The sequence below is a fragment of the Chaetodon trifascialis genome, chromosome 15 (assembly GCF_039877785.1).
Source record: "Chaetodon trifascialis isolate fChaTrf1 chromosome 15, fChaTrf1.hap1, whole genome shotgun sequence".
NCBI lineage: Eukaryota > Metazoa > Chordata > Actinopteri > Chaetodontiformes > Chaetodontidae > Chaetodon > Chaetodon trifascialis.
The window spans coordinates 22,823,590-22,840,416 of NC_092070.1; the positions used below are offsets into that span (position 1 = coordinate 22,823,590).

Sequence of the window (16,827 nt, forward strand, 5' to 3'; positions counted from 1 at the left end):
AAACTTCCCGTCAGGCAGAGCTTTTTTAACAGTTTCATTCTTAAATTGATGAATTTGGATGCATTATTTTGTGCATCTTAAAACATTCTAGGACAGTCTGGACTGAATGGATTTCAAAGGTAAATGTGTTGGAACGATAGGACATGTGCATCAGGTATCAGAGACCAGATTATCCCACACGCTGTTTGAGATGGACATACATCTCAAACAGCGTGTGGGATAATCTGGTCTTTGAACCTTTACAGGCACACTCAGTTACCCACATGTGAACAGTCAGAACTCAAAGCAAAAGACTGGAACATTTGATCACTTTCAAATTGATTGATGGGCCATTTAATAGATATATGAACACTGACAATAGCTTCATCTCTTATGAAAGTTTTGATGTTATTACGTTTTTTGTGGCTCTGAAACCACATCAGTAAAACAGGCTTGTATTTTTAACTATGATAAGCTGCAGAACATATAAAATGACCACTTTCTCTGTCTGACTCAAAGCCCTCTATTTATGAGTGGTTTTATTCATATTTCTATAAACAAAGTCGCCCCATTAACTGGGACCGCAATGGGATTTCAACTATGAATCATGTATTCCTCATTAAAACTGGCTTATTATAAAAGCTCATTGCTTAACCCTGAAATAACAGTCTTTAATTTGTAATAAATTGACCGTTCAAAATTAAATTGTGTTCCTCCAAAACACTAACTTAAAGTATTCACTAATTAAAATTTCAAATGAATAATAACTGTTCTTAACAAGCCCATCCTTAGACATCTAACTCGTGTGGCATTGCTCCTGGTGACAGCTTCACTGCCATTAAAAGGTTTAAATATATATATTTTTTGTTACATAACTCAAGCAATTTGGATGCAAAAAACGTATCAGTAAGACTTTTGTCCCCAAAATAATCGTATTTATTTTTACAAAATTTCCTTTGTAGTAGACAGGGACTACTGCAACCTTCCTCTGCAGGTCTCCCACAGAGGCCTGGTGGTCTGACCCGGACTGGACTCTGCTGTTTGTGGCAGCCAGATGAAAGAGATGCAGGATGGTCCAGTTCTTTGTGTGACTTTGATATTGGCTATAGGCTGATCACGCAGTCACACAGCTCAAAATCTGTTCTGCCTCACTCAGTGCTCCTGGTGCAATGCGAATTAGAAGAAGCACTGTCCCAAACAAAGGACGTGGGTTCAAATGTGTGTATAAAAATATTTAAAATTAACATACATTTCTGTATTTCAATATACTTAAGACTCTCATACATAAAAAACAACATCTTTATGAAGCACAGAAACATTATATCTTCATAAATGTCATCATTTATTCCCCTAAATGCAATAAATTGTATTTGCTGCAATTCCTGCCATTTTGAAAAGACAGAAGAGGTGCTTTGTTGGCCACACCCCCGCGTTTGTTGCATCACCAGAGGGTCTTGGATGTGCTTTTTTACAGTGCATCAGGATTCAAATTGACTGCATGCATGGTGGCTGAAATAAAGGCCGCAGCGTCATGTCTCCCGCACAGAACAAATATGAACTACAGGGTCACGGGAGGCGATACTGAGGAGCTGTGATATTGTGAGATGCTCCTCAGCTCAACATAGTAAACCAAAGCTATAGCCCCACCCATAAAAAGTGTGACCAATCACAGACCTTGAAACACTATCCTAGGTTTGAGTTGTAAAATTGACCTTGGCCTCAGCGAATAGTGCAGCGTGTGGGCGTGGTCACCAGTAGTTCGGTTGCACTGGACGCTGCCCATCAACTTTTGCTACTAGATGAGCGTTGTGCAAAGCTAGTTAGCTAACTACATAACATATACATAAATAAGCTAATTTGCGGTCGCGTGTGGTGCATTTCTGCGTGTTTAATTCAGTCTGGGATCTGCAGTCGTCAACAGTCCAACAAATTCCAGAAGTGACGAGAAGACTCCATTTTCGTACGCTGCCGGGCTACCCAGCAAGACGGCGGAAAGCTAGCTGGTTATGTTGCTAGGCTAACTTTCCCTGCCAGGCGAACGGGAGCCAGAGCAAGCGAGTAGCTTGCGATAAATTGTCTATCTGACGATACTTTCGTTGACTACAAAAGACTCCCAGGTAGGTTTCCGAACACCACATTGCCAGTATGCATCAACGTGGGAGCATATTGCCGCTCACGTCGGCTCTCAGGACCTGAATTTCATCAACGATGCGATGCAGTCATGTTGCGCTAGCCGCAGGCCGCTAGTGCTATCGTAACGTTAGCTTCCTCACTCCTCAGCTGACAACCTAGCATGTTTTCCCAGCGATCTGACATGGTAAGCTAATGTGCTATGGAAGCTAACGTGAACCCAGTCACATTCCCAACTTGCACGTAACGTTATCATTTACTGGTTATCGTAAGCACGGGATACAGAGTGCAGATAAAGACCGGGTTGCATGACGGGGCTGTGAGCTAACTTTAGCAAGTGAACAAGTAACTGTTATGCTAATGTTATATCATCTGTAGACTGGATCAGCTGAAATGCCCAACTCATGATGATTGTGGTTTGTTGTTGTTGTTGTTGTCACAGCGTTATTCTGACCCTGTGATTGCAGCATGCTGATGGTGGGAGGCAATGGACGGATGCACTAGAATGAGTGTGAAGGAGCTGTGTGAGACCGATGACCTGGCCACCGGTTTGGTGCTGGACCCTCTGCTGGGCTTCAGCACCCACAAAATGAACATCAGGTAATCTGTCACCCAGGAAATAAAAGTTCAAGTACCGTCACAATCCTAGAGCCTAATGAACCCTCCATCACATCAGCATTTAAACAGTGTTTTTTCTTGGGGTTTCCACATTAGTAGAGCATTTTCGGCTCTGCATATTTGTGTGTTTTCTGGGACATGTATGTGCATGCCATGGCACCCACACCTGTCCTCCAGGTGTCTCACAACAGACACATATAGAGATATGCATCTTTCTTCGTTTACTGTCCAGTATCTGACATGATGGCTGTGAGTTTCGGCACAGTTCCCGCACACTGTCACTTCCATTTATAATCAAAGTAGGATTGTTGAGACTTATTGCCACCTCAACGCCAGAGTACATGTACTGTAATAATACTGTGATATGTGCTGGTCATGCTGTGATCAGCGCGTCATGCCGAGAAGTGTTAACTCACAGGCCTGCACACAGAAATGCTGAAATGATGATTTAAAGCGTTTTTGGTGATGCAGGCTCCTGAAATCTGTATCTAAAGTTCCAGGTTAAAAATAACACTTCACGCACACACGCCTTTTAGACTCACACAGACTGCGTTTAGGCATTGTCCTGCCACTGTCTCTGCTCTTTTAACATTCTGTTATCTGCCTTTCTGCTTTAGCCCCCCACCGGAGATCCGGCGTTGGGGTAATCTCAAAGAGACCCTGTTGCGATTTCAGCGTACGCACGACTTCAACGCGACGTTCGAGGCGCTGACAGTGGGCGAGCTGGCTGGAGACTACTTTAACGCTTTGGGAAGCCATCGTCAGGAGCTGCTGAGGCAACATGTAGGCTGATGTTTAAGTTCACAGAAATGTGCCATTGCTTCTCGAGTTTGTGTCCACCGTCCAAACCATCTGTAATGTCTGCAGGTGTATCGCTACCTCAGTGCCTTCCTGTTGGATAGCGGTGTCAAGATAGAGTCCTGTGACAGATACTCCTCAGAGACCAACGGAGCAAAGATAACCTCGACGAGACATTGGTAACCGCTCACACTCTAAACATTGTCAAGGCAGCCTGTAGATGAACTGTTTGTGCTGTGTGTCGTGCTTTTTTTTTTTTCATACAGATACTTTACGTGACACTTGCATTGTCTCTTCGCAGGTTTGCAGGAGAGCGGGTGGAAGTCCTGCTGGGCTGCATAGCAGAGCTGAGCCCCGCTGACAGCGCCGTGCTGAGGGCAGGGGTCAATGACTTCAGCGTGATGTATTCCACACGCAAACGCTGCGCTCAGCTCTGGCTCGGGCCTGCAGCTTTCATTAACCATGGTGAGTTTGTTTGCATTCATGAGTCACTCTTTCCAAGCACACGTACGCACACAGATGTGCCAGTTCAAAACTTTCATAGCTGATAGGTGCGCCCGCCTGTGAGCTTTGTCAGCAGAAGGACTCCACCTGCCAGGAGTAAATCTTTAAAGTCTGCGATCCACGTGTCAACAAAAGATAATTCGTGTGTCAACACTCAAAAGAAAAGATTGGAAGCTGCTATCACTCAACCATTAATTCTCCGTCATTTGGTTCTTAATGTTTGGGTAATGATTCTTGTACTGAAAGAGGCCGTGATTTAAATTCCAGCCATTCGAGACACTTAAAAAATGTTGATTTTTAATTTTTTGGTGGCGAAAAATGACTTTGAGTCGTTGATTCCTGTGAAAGACTGCAGATACTTCTGATCACCTGTAACAAAAACAGTCTGTTCAAGCGTTTCTGCTGTGATCAGTCATCTGTGATCAACACGCCGTCGTCTCCAGGTGTTTCCGTCATTGACAGATTGTCCTCATCAGTGTGATATGTAGCTGTTTCATGAGCTCTCCTCAACAGTCAACACATGTCATGCATTATGTTGCACTAACAAAGCACTTTATTAGCATTTATGTTGAAAATCTCAAAAAACAGTCTTTCAGACTGAGAGTTTAATAGTTTAGTTTAAATTCCAAGAAGGAAATTATGTTTCTAGAATAATTCAAATGTGTCGTAAGAACATCTTTATGTGACCAAACTGATGTATCGTCATGTGTTTGAAACTCACACTTCCCTTCACTAGTTGTGCTGCACATATGTAGATGAATGAATGTGTTGTGAACTTAATGCTGAAAACTGATTTATCATAAACACATTTTTCACTACAGAGAAAACTGTGCCTTAATTCGGGGCTAGTGGTGAATGTTTGTCGAAGCCACAGCTGCGTCTGAATCATAAATACGGACACACATCAAAAACTGTCCTGTGTGAAGCTGAAACTAATAGTTAATTAATTATTTCGTTGATTGACAGCAAATTTGTCTCCTCAGTCGTTTAAAACAAAACTTCCAGCTCCTGAAATGTGAGCATTAGCTACTTTTCATGGTCTTGTATGATAATAAGTTGAATCTTTGTGGCCAGATAACACGTGGAAAGTGAGTCATATGATTCTTTTATTTTTCCATAATTTTATCACATGAACGTTTTGCCAGTCGTTGGAGCAGAAGAGCACGCGGCCGCTCGCCACAGGTCGCGTGTCAGCTCCTGCTATGAATTGAACTCTAACACATACAAAAGGTCCAATGAAATTTCGGTTAATTCTTCCGTCTGCGCAGAGGCCACTTTCTGACAAGATCTTTTAATGGTGTTTGAGAGTTAATCAGCTTAGCCTTTGAGCCTCTGCAGAATGAATTCAGCACGAGCCGGCTGATCAACAAAACGTGGAGTCCTTTATTCATCGCCGTGATTGAATTAATAACTGAAATCTTTCATCTCTCTGCTTTTCTCTCTTCATTTGGCCTTCTGGATTGTAGACTGCAAACCAAACTGCAAGGTAATCAAAAACACATGTTTATTGATGTATCACTCTACCTAGAAAGGTTTATCTATGAGATTTGGATATTGAAAGTTTAATCTTGGATAAAGAATCGCACTGATTTACTGTCTTTGCTGCTCTGTGTTAACGATCCCATGGGCCAACCAACCTTTGTCTTTGTCTTTGGCTGTTTTTTTTCCCTTCTTCACCCGCCCAGTTCGTCCCCGGTGAGAAGAATATCGCTTGCGTTGAGGTGATTCGACCCATCTCACCTGGGGAGGAGATCACGTGTTACTATGGTGCCAGCTTTTTTGGAGAAGGCAATGAAATGTGTGAATGCTGCACCTGTGAGAGGTGTGTCCATCAAATGATCAGACGTCGTCTTCATTGTACCCAGTTTTCTTTTCTCAGAGCTGAAGCTTTTGTTTATCGGAAAAGATTTTAGGCGTTTCACTTTAATGATATGATTTTTGTATTTTCAACTGCTCTTCAGGAATGGAGAGGGTCACTTCAAACACAGAGGGAAGCAGCCTGAATGTGAAGAAACAAAGGACCCTTTGGGCCAGAAGTACAGACTGAGAGAGAGATTTCTCCGTCATCACAGAGAGAAGGGGCACTTTCCTACGAGGCCGATAATACCAGGAATACACTCAGGTATCTTTAAAGGTAACCTCTTCAGGATTTTCTCTCAAATGATCTCAGCTGTTGTTAATTATACTAAGTGAAAAGTAATGCCTAGCGCAGCAACGGCAACATTTCTAAGCACTGTTAAAATGAAAGTAATAAAATGCGTGTTGACAGTCGGCTGAGTCAGACAGAAAATTTTTGACTTCCTAAAATCCCTCTCGCCACCACAGAGCTGGCTCGGGACCAGCTCGCAGGGATGTAAGCTGTACAGTGCAATTATGCAGCAGTAATGTCAAGAATAACAGCTTGTAATACTAAAAGCTCAACAGTCTGCTCGTCACTCCAGTAGCTGTTAAATGCACCATCAAATTGAAAGCCTGAAGGAAAACCAGTGCTGCTCCTTCATTAAGGCCCATACAGCTCAGACCTCGCTGTGACTCTGGGTTTAGACCTAATATGCATCAGAATTAAGGCAACAAAACACCTGTTCAGTTTACCTGTTGAATATTGTAGATTTCAGCACACTTTAACAACACAGATCTAATCTCAGAACTGCTCAATGAAACATGTTTGCTGTCACAGCGCAAAAGATTTTTCTATTTTTCATTTGTTGTTTTTGTTTCCAAAAACGTCCCCTGACTGATTTCAGTGGAGACAATTACGGGGCAGCTCTAATACTGTTGTGACTCAGTGTTTTGCTGAAATTGCAGAGCCGCGGTGACGGCGTTGCTGCAGAAAGGCACAGGGTTTTTTTTACTTGTCGAACATGATAGAATCCAGGTTGAAAATCATCGAGGAAACCTTTTAACGGCTTTGAAAATTGCATCATCTGCTGCTGCTGCTGCGAAATGATTTCCACCAGACAAGTCCACCAGACATCTCTGTGCAGCGAAACAAGATCCGGCTAATGCAGCCAGTAAGCCGCTAATGAACACGTTTGTCTCACTCTCTCAAACAAATTTGAGAGTTGAATGGCTCTGATGGCTGTTAATGCAGTCCTCCAGAGCCGGCTCATGTCCATGTCTGAAATATGATCTACTGCTTTATTTGGGCCTGTTTTTAAAAAATCGATTGCGTAACATAGACTCTGCAGATGCACGTTGGCTGAAATAGCTGATTTCATCATACGTAGTCTCCTGCATTACTGTTGGTGGTACAGTTCAGATTGCATCGCATGCAAGCATAGAGGAGCAGTAGTTCAGCGGGGGGGGGGGGGGGGGGTCTTTTAAAGCATGAGAGCTGGTCCTGTAGTTGCTTAACATGTTAGTTATACAAATTCCTTATACTTTTATTAATTGTTAGGCCCTTTTAGCTTGAATATGGATCAATTATTGAAAGTGTAACTCACATTCAGTGACCTCATACATGTGTTTCATTGGATAAAATGCACGTTGTAACACAAACAATAAGCAAATATGCTAGAATGACACCATTTGTCATACGTTCCACTATTGCTGTGATCTGTTTTGGGCCAAGATACATGATTGATTGCTTCATGGTAATGAGAAAATGTGCTAAAACTAGCTGCAGGTATTCCAGAGTCGGTATCATCTTTGCACATCCTGGACAGTTTTCTGAGTCACATGCATTATCATTATATTGTTGATCAATAGTAAAGTCAATAGTATGTCAGTGTTTTCATTACGTATTTAAAGCACTGCGTGATGTTCATGTGTTGTTGAATAAACATGCTGTTAGAGAAGAGGCGCTTTCACATTCAGCAGCTTCGGCTTCAACTGCTTCTTTGTTGTTGTCTTTCATTCATAGCCATCCCCTCAAGGAATTCCTTTACCCAGCAGATGAGGAGAAACGCCTTGAAGAACAGAAAATTTAGTCAAACAAAGAAGTGGAGACGAGAGAAGCACAGACGATCAGGGAAGCACCCGCTGAATTCGTCCACAGTCAATCAGCGTCGGACAGTTCCTCTTTTGTCCCAGGTCACTCTGAGGGACCTCAGAATCAGAGTACGACGCCACTCGGTGGATTTCTTACTCAGTTGTAAGGATCCAAAAAGCAAAGAAAGGGCCTTGCTTCAACAGCTGGAGGAAGTGAAGCCGGACGATAACAAGCTGATTGAACTGAATTCAGCTGGGGAAGAAAATAACAACAGTGAGGTAAACCTGAAGCCTTTCACTCTGAATTCCTCCATGTCTGTTCATCAGAAAAGACCTCCAGTAAGTAGCACAGGCCTTAATGGACAGTCTGTCAGAGTGTTGGAAAGGCGGGCAGTTCACAAGACCAGAGCAAGAAACATGGACGACACAACGCTCGCACATCAAACAGAGTCCAGTAACGCAGCCAACAATGCAACTGTTTGTCACCCCGTCAAAAATGACAAAAAATGCAATTCAATAGATCACGAAAAGATCGAGAAAGAGAGTCAAAGCAGCAAGTGCAGCAGCACTGAATCCCATGTCATAGACACGACTCAAAATCCAGCTGCTGAGCCGAGAGAGCACAGGAGCGCGAGGGCTTCATCGGTGTTAGAAGTTTGTCAGAGTGTCACAGATAGATCAAAGAAGGCCGGGGACAATCCATTAATATCTTTGAAGCAATACCTTACAGTCAACCTAACGAGGTTATCAGTGCCACAGAGTGTAGTAACAGAAAAGACTTTCGAAGACAGGAAAGGAAGCGTGGCGGTACGAGGAAGGAGCAGGCAGAGTCTTAGACCGGCAGTTCTGACGGTACAGTCGGAAAGAAGAGCGTCCAGAGCTCAGCAAAGGCAGGGTGGAAGTTCAGAGATGCGCACAGCAGAAGGTAACAGAGGGGTGAGGGAAATGTTTTTCAAGGCCATCAATAAAGTAAATGTAAGGAAGCGGCACGCTGGTGAATCTGTTGGTGATTCATTCAACAGCGACAAAGGGGAGAATGACAAGGTGATTGAAATACAAACGGTGTCAGAAGAAAAAGGTGATATCCAGAAGGAGCAGCAGGACGTTGAGAAAGGCAAAATCGAAGAGCAGAAAAAAGAGAGAAATGCTGCAGCAACAGTTGTGGAATGTAAAAGTAACAGATCCCTGGAAGACGTGAAGGAGTCCAAATGTAAGACAGTGCCCAGTGCAAAAGCTAGAGGACAAAATAACAGGTGTCTTAGAAATAAAGTCAAGGATGCGTGTAAGGAGCAAGAGGGAGTTGTTAAAGCATCAGAACAAATGACAAAAAGTGCAAATAAACAGCCAGCAAGTAGGCACGAAGAAGATATTGTCATAAAGCAGGCAAAGGTTCTGCTATCAGATATTTTAAGAAAAGGCAAACCCTTAATAGATAAGAGATTACACGGAGATATAGTCGGGAGGGGGTTTTCTATGTTGGTCTCTAAAGAGATGCACAGCGCTGAGGAGGAAGGAGAGCAGACTGAAATAAACGGAGGCAGGTACCATGGTTCAGTGCAGACGAGGATTATGAGGCAACGAAAGATGAGGCCTAGATCAGCCAAAGCCAAAGCAGAGGGAAAGCAAAGCACCAAGGGACAGTTGAGCAAAGACCTTCCAGCCACAGTGGAGACTCAGCTGAGTGAGGAAAGTTTGCAGCTTCAGTCGCCACAGATGCAGAATGACCCACCGGCCGCCTGCCTCAACCCACTACCTCATAAGACACTAATTTCAGCAAAAGCCACGAGCAGTCTGCATCCAGACAGCAATCCACAGGCACACATACAGTCCAACATACCTCTGAAGAAACGTACATTTCGCAGCTCTGTGGAAGTGGACCCTGAACAAGGCTTGAATTCTGCTTCAGATCAAGTGTCTAAAGAAGCCTCTGAGGTAAATTCATCCTCAGAGCTGAGGCAGGACCTCACCCCGCATTCAGAGGAGAGTAGCACAGTGAAAAGAGAAGGTAAAAGCAGATTGAGGAGAACAGAAGTCCAGAGGTTAACCCCCAAAAGGATCACGGCCTTTAACCGAGTGCTTCGCTCAAGAGCCAATGAGGTTCAGCGCAGCCATTTATTGAGGAGAGTTAGAAAGTGTAAATTAGAGAAGCAGCACGAGGATGACGTCGACAAGACTCAGAGACTAGAGAGCGATAAGCTTACTGAGGACAAACAAGCTGAGGATCCTGCTAAAATCCAAGGGGAGTGTGGAAAAAGCGCAACTCCAGATGAAGCTCAGACGGAAGATAGGCTGGAAACGTTAATCCAGCAAAGTTATTTGGAAGAGACAAAGCCGGGTCTCAATTTTAAGATTCGCTTTAAGAGGAAGAGAGGGAGAGTATGGGAGATGCAAAGTCAAGGAATTGAAAGTATGGCATTAAAAATAGAAAAGGGAGACGAGTGTGTGACGTGCGATCCTTTTAAAGCCATCATGGATTCCGTATCGGTTTTAAACATGGAGATGGAGGCAGCTCAGGCTCACGTGCACGCCAGCAAGAGGTCCAAGAACAGGTTGCACCGTTTGAAAAAACGAGGCGAGAGGCTTCGTGAAAGGCGACCTGCAAACGTGACCGCAGACGGAAAACCAGGAAAAGTCCTCGAAAATGCGTACGAAACCAGCGACAAAGTCGAAACTAAAGAGAAGCTCGACCGGGCGCTTCTAGATGGAGTCAAGCTGCTTCCAGAAAAGAAGGAGAGTTGTAGAGATGACAGTAACGGGTTGTCAGCTGTGGAGCAAGAAACGAAAACCGAGGACCGTTTTGTAAAGAATTGCTGCTTGTTTGAAAGTGGGACACCGCAGAAACTGGAGCCTGAAATGGATGTAAATGGTTTTCCATTACCAGTGATCAAACTACGCAGAAAAAACGAGGACATTTGGGAGGTGGACAGCAAAGAGGAGCTCCGGCAGACTGAGCTCAAAGTGGAGCCCGTTGTTAAGAAAGAGATGAAGGGTCACATTTTAGGGAAACAAAAGAAAGGGTGTCTCGATTTGAACAAGTTCAAAGAGGAGTTCCCATCTTTGCAGAGGCTGAACAGCAACTCGGCCCTTCTCAAAACAGAACCGCCACCGTTTTCCTTATCTCTGTCGCCGCTGTCTCTGTCTTCCCCTCTTAATGACAGTAAAGCTGAAGGTATATCCTTGGCTGCGGATACAGTCACTGAAAGGCCAGAGATGAACAGCGGAGGGAGGAAACAGAGGCACAAAATGGAGAGAACTCGCAAGTGTGGGCCTGTAGAAACACCCACCACTTGTCTTAGTCACACACTCCAACAAATTGACAACAGTCTCTCGAAGCTCTCTGAGGGCTTGTGTTCATCTCAGACTTTGGAGAAGCCAACGGCCTGCTCCAGCGCCTCTAATTCCGTCATCCAGCCCCCGTCCCAGTCTCCTCCATTCACAACTGCGGACAACATGCTCTCCGGTGAGCCCAGCTTCACGAACTGCTGTGACGATATTCTGGACTTTCAGTGTCTCAACTTTGAGGGGTATTATCAGCCACAGAATATACTTCCATCATCCCCGTCAGATCTGTGTTCACTGGATCCACCCACGGATCCTTTCAGCAGTCCACTCTCCCACAGCCCGTCTGATACGTGGACCACTGAAACGCCATACCTCGGCCCTCCCAGTCCAGGAAATAACTTCAGCAGTGAGGATCTGCAGTTTTTTCCAGGTCTGATTTCTTCCAAAAGTGACTCTGTTCCTCTGGAATGTGAAGCGAAGGATACCTCCAAAGACAGAAACCCGCCCATCCCTGGTTTCAGTTTTTCAGCTCTCGGCAACTCTGACATGGCTGCTAAAGATCGGATTGTAAGTAGAAACCCAGGATTGAGGCTGTCCCGAGAAGACCTCAAAGCTCAGCCCTTGTCTGTCGTCAGCAAGCCTCGGCTGTTTGGCGCAACGTCATCTGTGACATCGCAAACTCCCGTTGCTTTAACCCAACCGGCCTTCAACGTCAAGCCGAGCACCAGTCAGCTAAAAGGCCCCTCTAACCTGAGGAGCCAGGGCCCCTTCCATCGCATGACCATTCCCAGTAAATCCCAGTCTTTTGGAAGCAGTCAGCCAAACACGGTCAGAGGAGCGTCCCAGAGCTGCTTGACTAAATCTGCCCCGCCATCTCAGATGTCCAACAGATTCCTCTCTCCTCAACTCTTCACTGTGAAAAACCCCAATCCTCCCGACAATCCATTCAAATTCCACGAGAAAACCTCAACAGTGATTCACAGGGTGCTCAAGTTTCAGGGGGGGAACCAGACTCAGAACTTGTACAGCGCACCTTGCAAGGAGACCGTGGCTGCTGGCGGCCCGATCATTGCATCCAGACCGCTCGGTGCAAAATCAGGTGCTTTTGAGAAGCAGAGTCAGAAGCTGCTTGTTAGTACGGACAGTCACAAAGGCCATATCTCTGTTCAAGGGTTTGGCAAGGATGTTGGCCATCTTGGTTCCCCCATCCCCAACAGGTCCAACCTTCATTTCAACAAACCCCACTCATCTTTCCCTCAGTCTTTAGCTAAAAGCAAGATGTCGTCTGACAAGCATGAAAGCGCCGAATCCCACACCTACAAAAACCTGTCAGCGCTGCCGAGACCCTTCTTCTCCCCTAGCAAAATGTCTGAGGGTTATTCCTCACCAGACAAGAGTTTAAGACAAGATAAATCCACTACGCCGACCTCAGACAAGCACCAGCCATGTTACACGCAGCAAGACCCCTTTGATTTTAGCTTTGGCTCGTCCCTGTCGCCCATTTCTCAGCACAACAGCCCCCAGGTGATCCACAGTACACCTCCTGGTACGCCAGCACCAGCAAACAAGAGTCAGTCCACAACCTCAACCTCCTCAGCCTCTTTCCCTTATGGCTACCAAGGCCCCCCTTATGTACTAAACTTCAGTGGAGATCATTCACTGACCCTGGGTCTCAGGGACGGGCCTGAGGGTTACCCAGGATTGGGCTCGGCAAACTACACCTACCACTGCCTGATGGAGCCTTCGGGCACCCAAGGGCGGCTGGTTCTTGAGCCCTGCGGACCCCAGGCGTCTAACCCAGCGTCTTTCTCCTTGGGTGGATTTTCAGGGCTCAAAGGTCAGGACGAACACTGCAGGAAGGACGTGCAGCAGCAGTGCCAGCCTGGGGATCACCAAGGCCCACCACACTATGAACCTGTTACGTCTCACTCCATGGGTGCTACAAAACCCAAGAGAGTGAGGTTAGTGGTAACAGACGGCACCGTAGACTTAGATCTCCAGTACTCAGATTGATTTCTACCCGCCGAGTCACTGGATCCCACAATTCATTTGGATGTCGTTCTGCTCAAGGTGGATTACACAGAATCTGCCCCAGGATGTTTTTGTAAACACTGTAATTCATAGTCTGCCAGTTATTACAGCCCGCTGACTGATTGACGTTTTTCTAAATCATTATTTTGACGGACTGTTAATGTATGAATGACTTGTACAGGGTTTTATGTAAAGCGGGCGCATCAGCGTGTTTTAACTACTGTATGATTTTTACAAAAATGAAATATCCACTACAATTTGCTGCGAATACCAAATTAAGAATGCAGAAAGAAAACAAAGCATTAATATATTTGTGACTTGGAGTTACAGGCCCTGTAAACCTTGAAAGCCCTCTTACTGTACTGTAACATAGCTGTATGAATTTTTCTATACCATGTATGGCAGTAGACACAGGTTGGTTGCTGGTACTTGTAAAAAGGCAGCTTTTTGCCTCAGTCTTTGATATGTTCTTGTGACTTTTTGAAGCACCTGTTGGAACAGTCCACCCTCGTTTTTTATACCCACAGTAAGCTCTTTTCTCACTTTGTGTTTGTAACTAACTGTGTGCGAGTGTTTGCATGCGTTTGGCAGTCGGGTCTCGAGGGATCAAAGTGTGGTCGCGCCTGATCGTATGACTGTTGCCAAAATTTGTAAGATGGTTAGTGCATCAGTGAAAGGTTTGTGCATGAACAGTGTACAGTACAACGATTTCCCAACTGGAAACAATATATGTTCGAGGACAGCTCTGCCGGGTGAAGACATGCGTGACGTGAACTGCAGCTTTCCACAGCTGCTGTCTGGAGTGCACATGTGGACGAGTGAGTGGGAGAAACTGCAGTGTGTGTTTTGTAGGCTGGTTGTTCTTAATGGATTGAAGCAAAGTGCAACATGAAATCTTTGTAATGGGAGTTCTCCCCATTGGAAATTGAAAAGAAATTTTACAATGTTGGATCAAGAAAAGTGACAATCTTCTCACAGAGTAACTCACTTCTGTCGTTTATTTGGCCTTATTTTCAAAGGTGTTAATGATTGTTAAGGAGCGAGAGCAGAAGGATAAGCTGTTCACCTGCATTTGTTCAAGTCTTTATTTTGTCGTTGCTGATGGAGCCACACGTTTGTAGGTGTTTATGTTGTGAGCAGAGTCATTTGCTGTCGATTGTGGAGGTCACACCAGCATTCCCCTCATGTCATGATGTATGTTGAGCCCGTTTGGTGTCTTTGGCCTGTAGAGTTCAGTGTGACTGCACAGCATTACATTACTACCATGAAAATGTACTGTCTTGATATGGAAAGGCCAATTATTTATTTTAATATCCTCATCCTTGAAATGGTGCTTTAATGTAATTTATATTTCACATTAATTGTTCAAACTATTAAATGTTTTTTATTATTATTTAACGGGACAAAATACTGAACTAAATATTTACATTGAGTATTTAATTTCGAAGCCTTTGACATCCAGTTTTTCAGTTGTCACAGGTAAAACTTTCTCTGTCTTTTTTCTAATTGGCAGTTAGTCTTACTGAAAGTCTGCTGTAGAAATGTACAAATGTAGCCTATATCATTAAAGACACTTAATTCTTTTTGTATTTCCTGTGTTCGACTGGACTTTTGTAGTGTGTGTGTGTGTGTGTGTGTGTGTGTGTGTGTGTGTGTGTGTGTGTGTGTGTGTGTGTGTGTGTGTGTGTGTGTGTGTGTGTGTGTGTGTGTGTGTGTGTGTGTGTGGTGGGGGGGACACTCAAATGCGAAGATGTTACAATATAACAGTATTGCTAATTCTGTCTTCATTAGTGATGTAAGTCCTTCAGTTGTATGAAGTACAAGTGATGGACGGTGGCCTCGTTAATGTGATCGCTCGTCTGTATCACTCAGCTGATTGGTTAAGACATCTTCTCCCTTTGCTTGAACTGCGTCTGATGGACATTAATCTAATGACGCCTCTCTATTGTGTCCCTCTGAATCATTCAGCTGTCATAGTATTCAGATGAGGGCTGCATTTAACTGTTACTGTCATTATCAATGAATCAGCTGATTTTTTTCCTCATTAATCACTTAATTGTTTTGTCTATAAAAAAATCAAAGGGCAGCCTCTTCGAACTGCTTGTCATGTCCAACAGATGTCCAGAGATAATCAATTTGCTGTCGTAAAAGATGGTGTGAAGTCCTCACAAATGAGAATGTTTGACATGGAAAATGACTAACATTGAATCATCTGACAGCGGCTGATTAATATTCTGTCTGCTGACTAATTGACTAATGGCTTCGACCCTCACACAGAATCAGATTCTTCACATCAAGAGCCTGCACGCCGGAGACGTCTTTGTATCTCGGTAAGTCGAAAGTTACTTGTTGAAATCCTGTTTAAATCGTTGCCACCTGACTGTAAGTTAAGAAAGTGTTAACCAGAAGGTCCTTTGCTCGAGTAATTTGAATAATTATACGAGGTTGAACATATAATCGACTAATGAATGAGGGTGTAGAGTTGAAGCTGTCCAGCAGCATGAAACAAGTAGCTCCACCTTCACCAGCTTTAACGTCAAAGTAATGCTCACACATTAAAAGGTGTAATCCAATAATATGTATACATACAATTCTGAAATGGACCATTCTGCATAGTGAGTACTTTTACTTGAGGTGCTTCGGGTTTATTCTGATGCTAATGCTAATACTTGTTGCCGCTGTGTGTGAGTGTTTGCTTGCATCAGGTCTTGAGGGGTCAAAGTGTGGCTGCACCTGATCGTATGACTGTTCCTCTGCTAAATGTATGTAAGATCAGTGAAAGGTTTGTGCAGGAAGAGTACAGAAAAATGATTTCCCAGATGGAAAGAATATATATTTAAGGACAGCTCGACCGGGTGAAGACATACTGACATTCAGATGAGATGTGGACATTTCAGCAGTTTTTCTATGATGTCCACCTCGATCAGAAGAAGTGATGGTCCTCACGTCTTTGTTACAAGCTGCAGAGAAAGTTGTTGTTCGCTCCCTTCAGTTGAGGTCTCCTCTGCATGCGCCTGTTCTGCTCACGCTCTCATGAATTCATCTGCTTCATTTCAAAGCTCGGGGCGAGCGTTCATCCTCCTGGCTTCGTGCTCAGCCTTCACCTCCTTCCTCTCTACCTGTGCTTTCATCCTGCCCGGCCTGCGTTTGTGTTCTTCCCCTCCGTCTCCTCCTCTCCTCCAGCATGTGACCCACTTCTGCTTTTCTTTCGAGCTCTCAGCAGCAGCAGAGCAGTTAATTCTGATGCCAAGTATAACAGTTTTCTCATAATGAGGATGGAAAGAGAGGGAGGGATTATCTGTCATAGTAGTGAGGGAAAGTCTTGGAGATGGTACAGTTAAAGGGGCAGAAAGACTGCGATATAAATATTGAAAGCTGGCGTTTCTCAGCTTTCCTGACAGAGCACACAGGTTTACTCTGTGTAGATTATGCACCCTGAAACTCAGCCTCGGTGTTGGCCACAGCAGTTATCACAACATGACTTCCTCAGGCCATCCCCTCCAGTGAAAGTATTAATGAAAAGCTCTGCATTTACAGAAATATAGCAGCCAAATG

At 44.4% G+C, this 16,827-nt stretch overlaps 1 protein-coding gene across 1 annotated transcript; it reads left to right on the forward strand.

The window, feature by feature from the left end:
- The first annotated feature begins 1,894 nt into the window (after positions 1-1,894).
- kmt5c (lysine methyltransferase 5C) lies at positions 1,895-14,855 on the forward strand. The gene is made up of 9 exons (XM_070980623.1): positions 1,895-2,096; positions 2,577-2,709; positions 3,345-3,510; positions 3,595-3,704; positions 3,827-3,990; positions 5,496-5,515; positions 5,715-5,851; positions 5,991-6,151; positions 7,892-14,855. Exons 2-9 carry the CDS (start codon positions 2,597-2,599, stop codon positions 13,252-13,254), a joined length of 6,234 nt encoding a protein of 2,077 aa, XP_070836724.1. The 5' UTR covers positions 1,895-2,096; positions 2,577-2,596; the 3' UTR covers positions 13,255-14,855.
- Positions 14,856-16,827: the final 1,972 nt, after the last annotated feature.

Bases quoted from the DNA above. Each gene is read 5' to 3' on its own strand.
- kmt5c (XM_070980623.1), top strand. From the start codon at position 2,597: ATGGACGGATGCACTAGAATGAGTGTGAAGGAGCTGTGTGAGACCGAT. The intron at 3,705-3,826 runs GTAACCGCTCAC...GTCTCTTCGCAG, and splicing joins ATAACCTCGACGAGACATTG to GTTTGCAGGAGAGCGGGTGG. The intron at 6,152-7,891 runs GTATCTTTAAAG...TTTCATTCATAG, and splicing joins AATACCAGGAATACACTCAG to CCATCCCCTCAAGGAATTCC.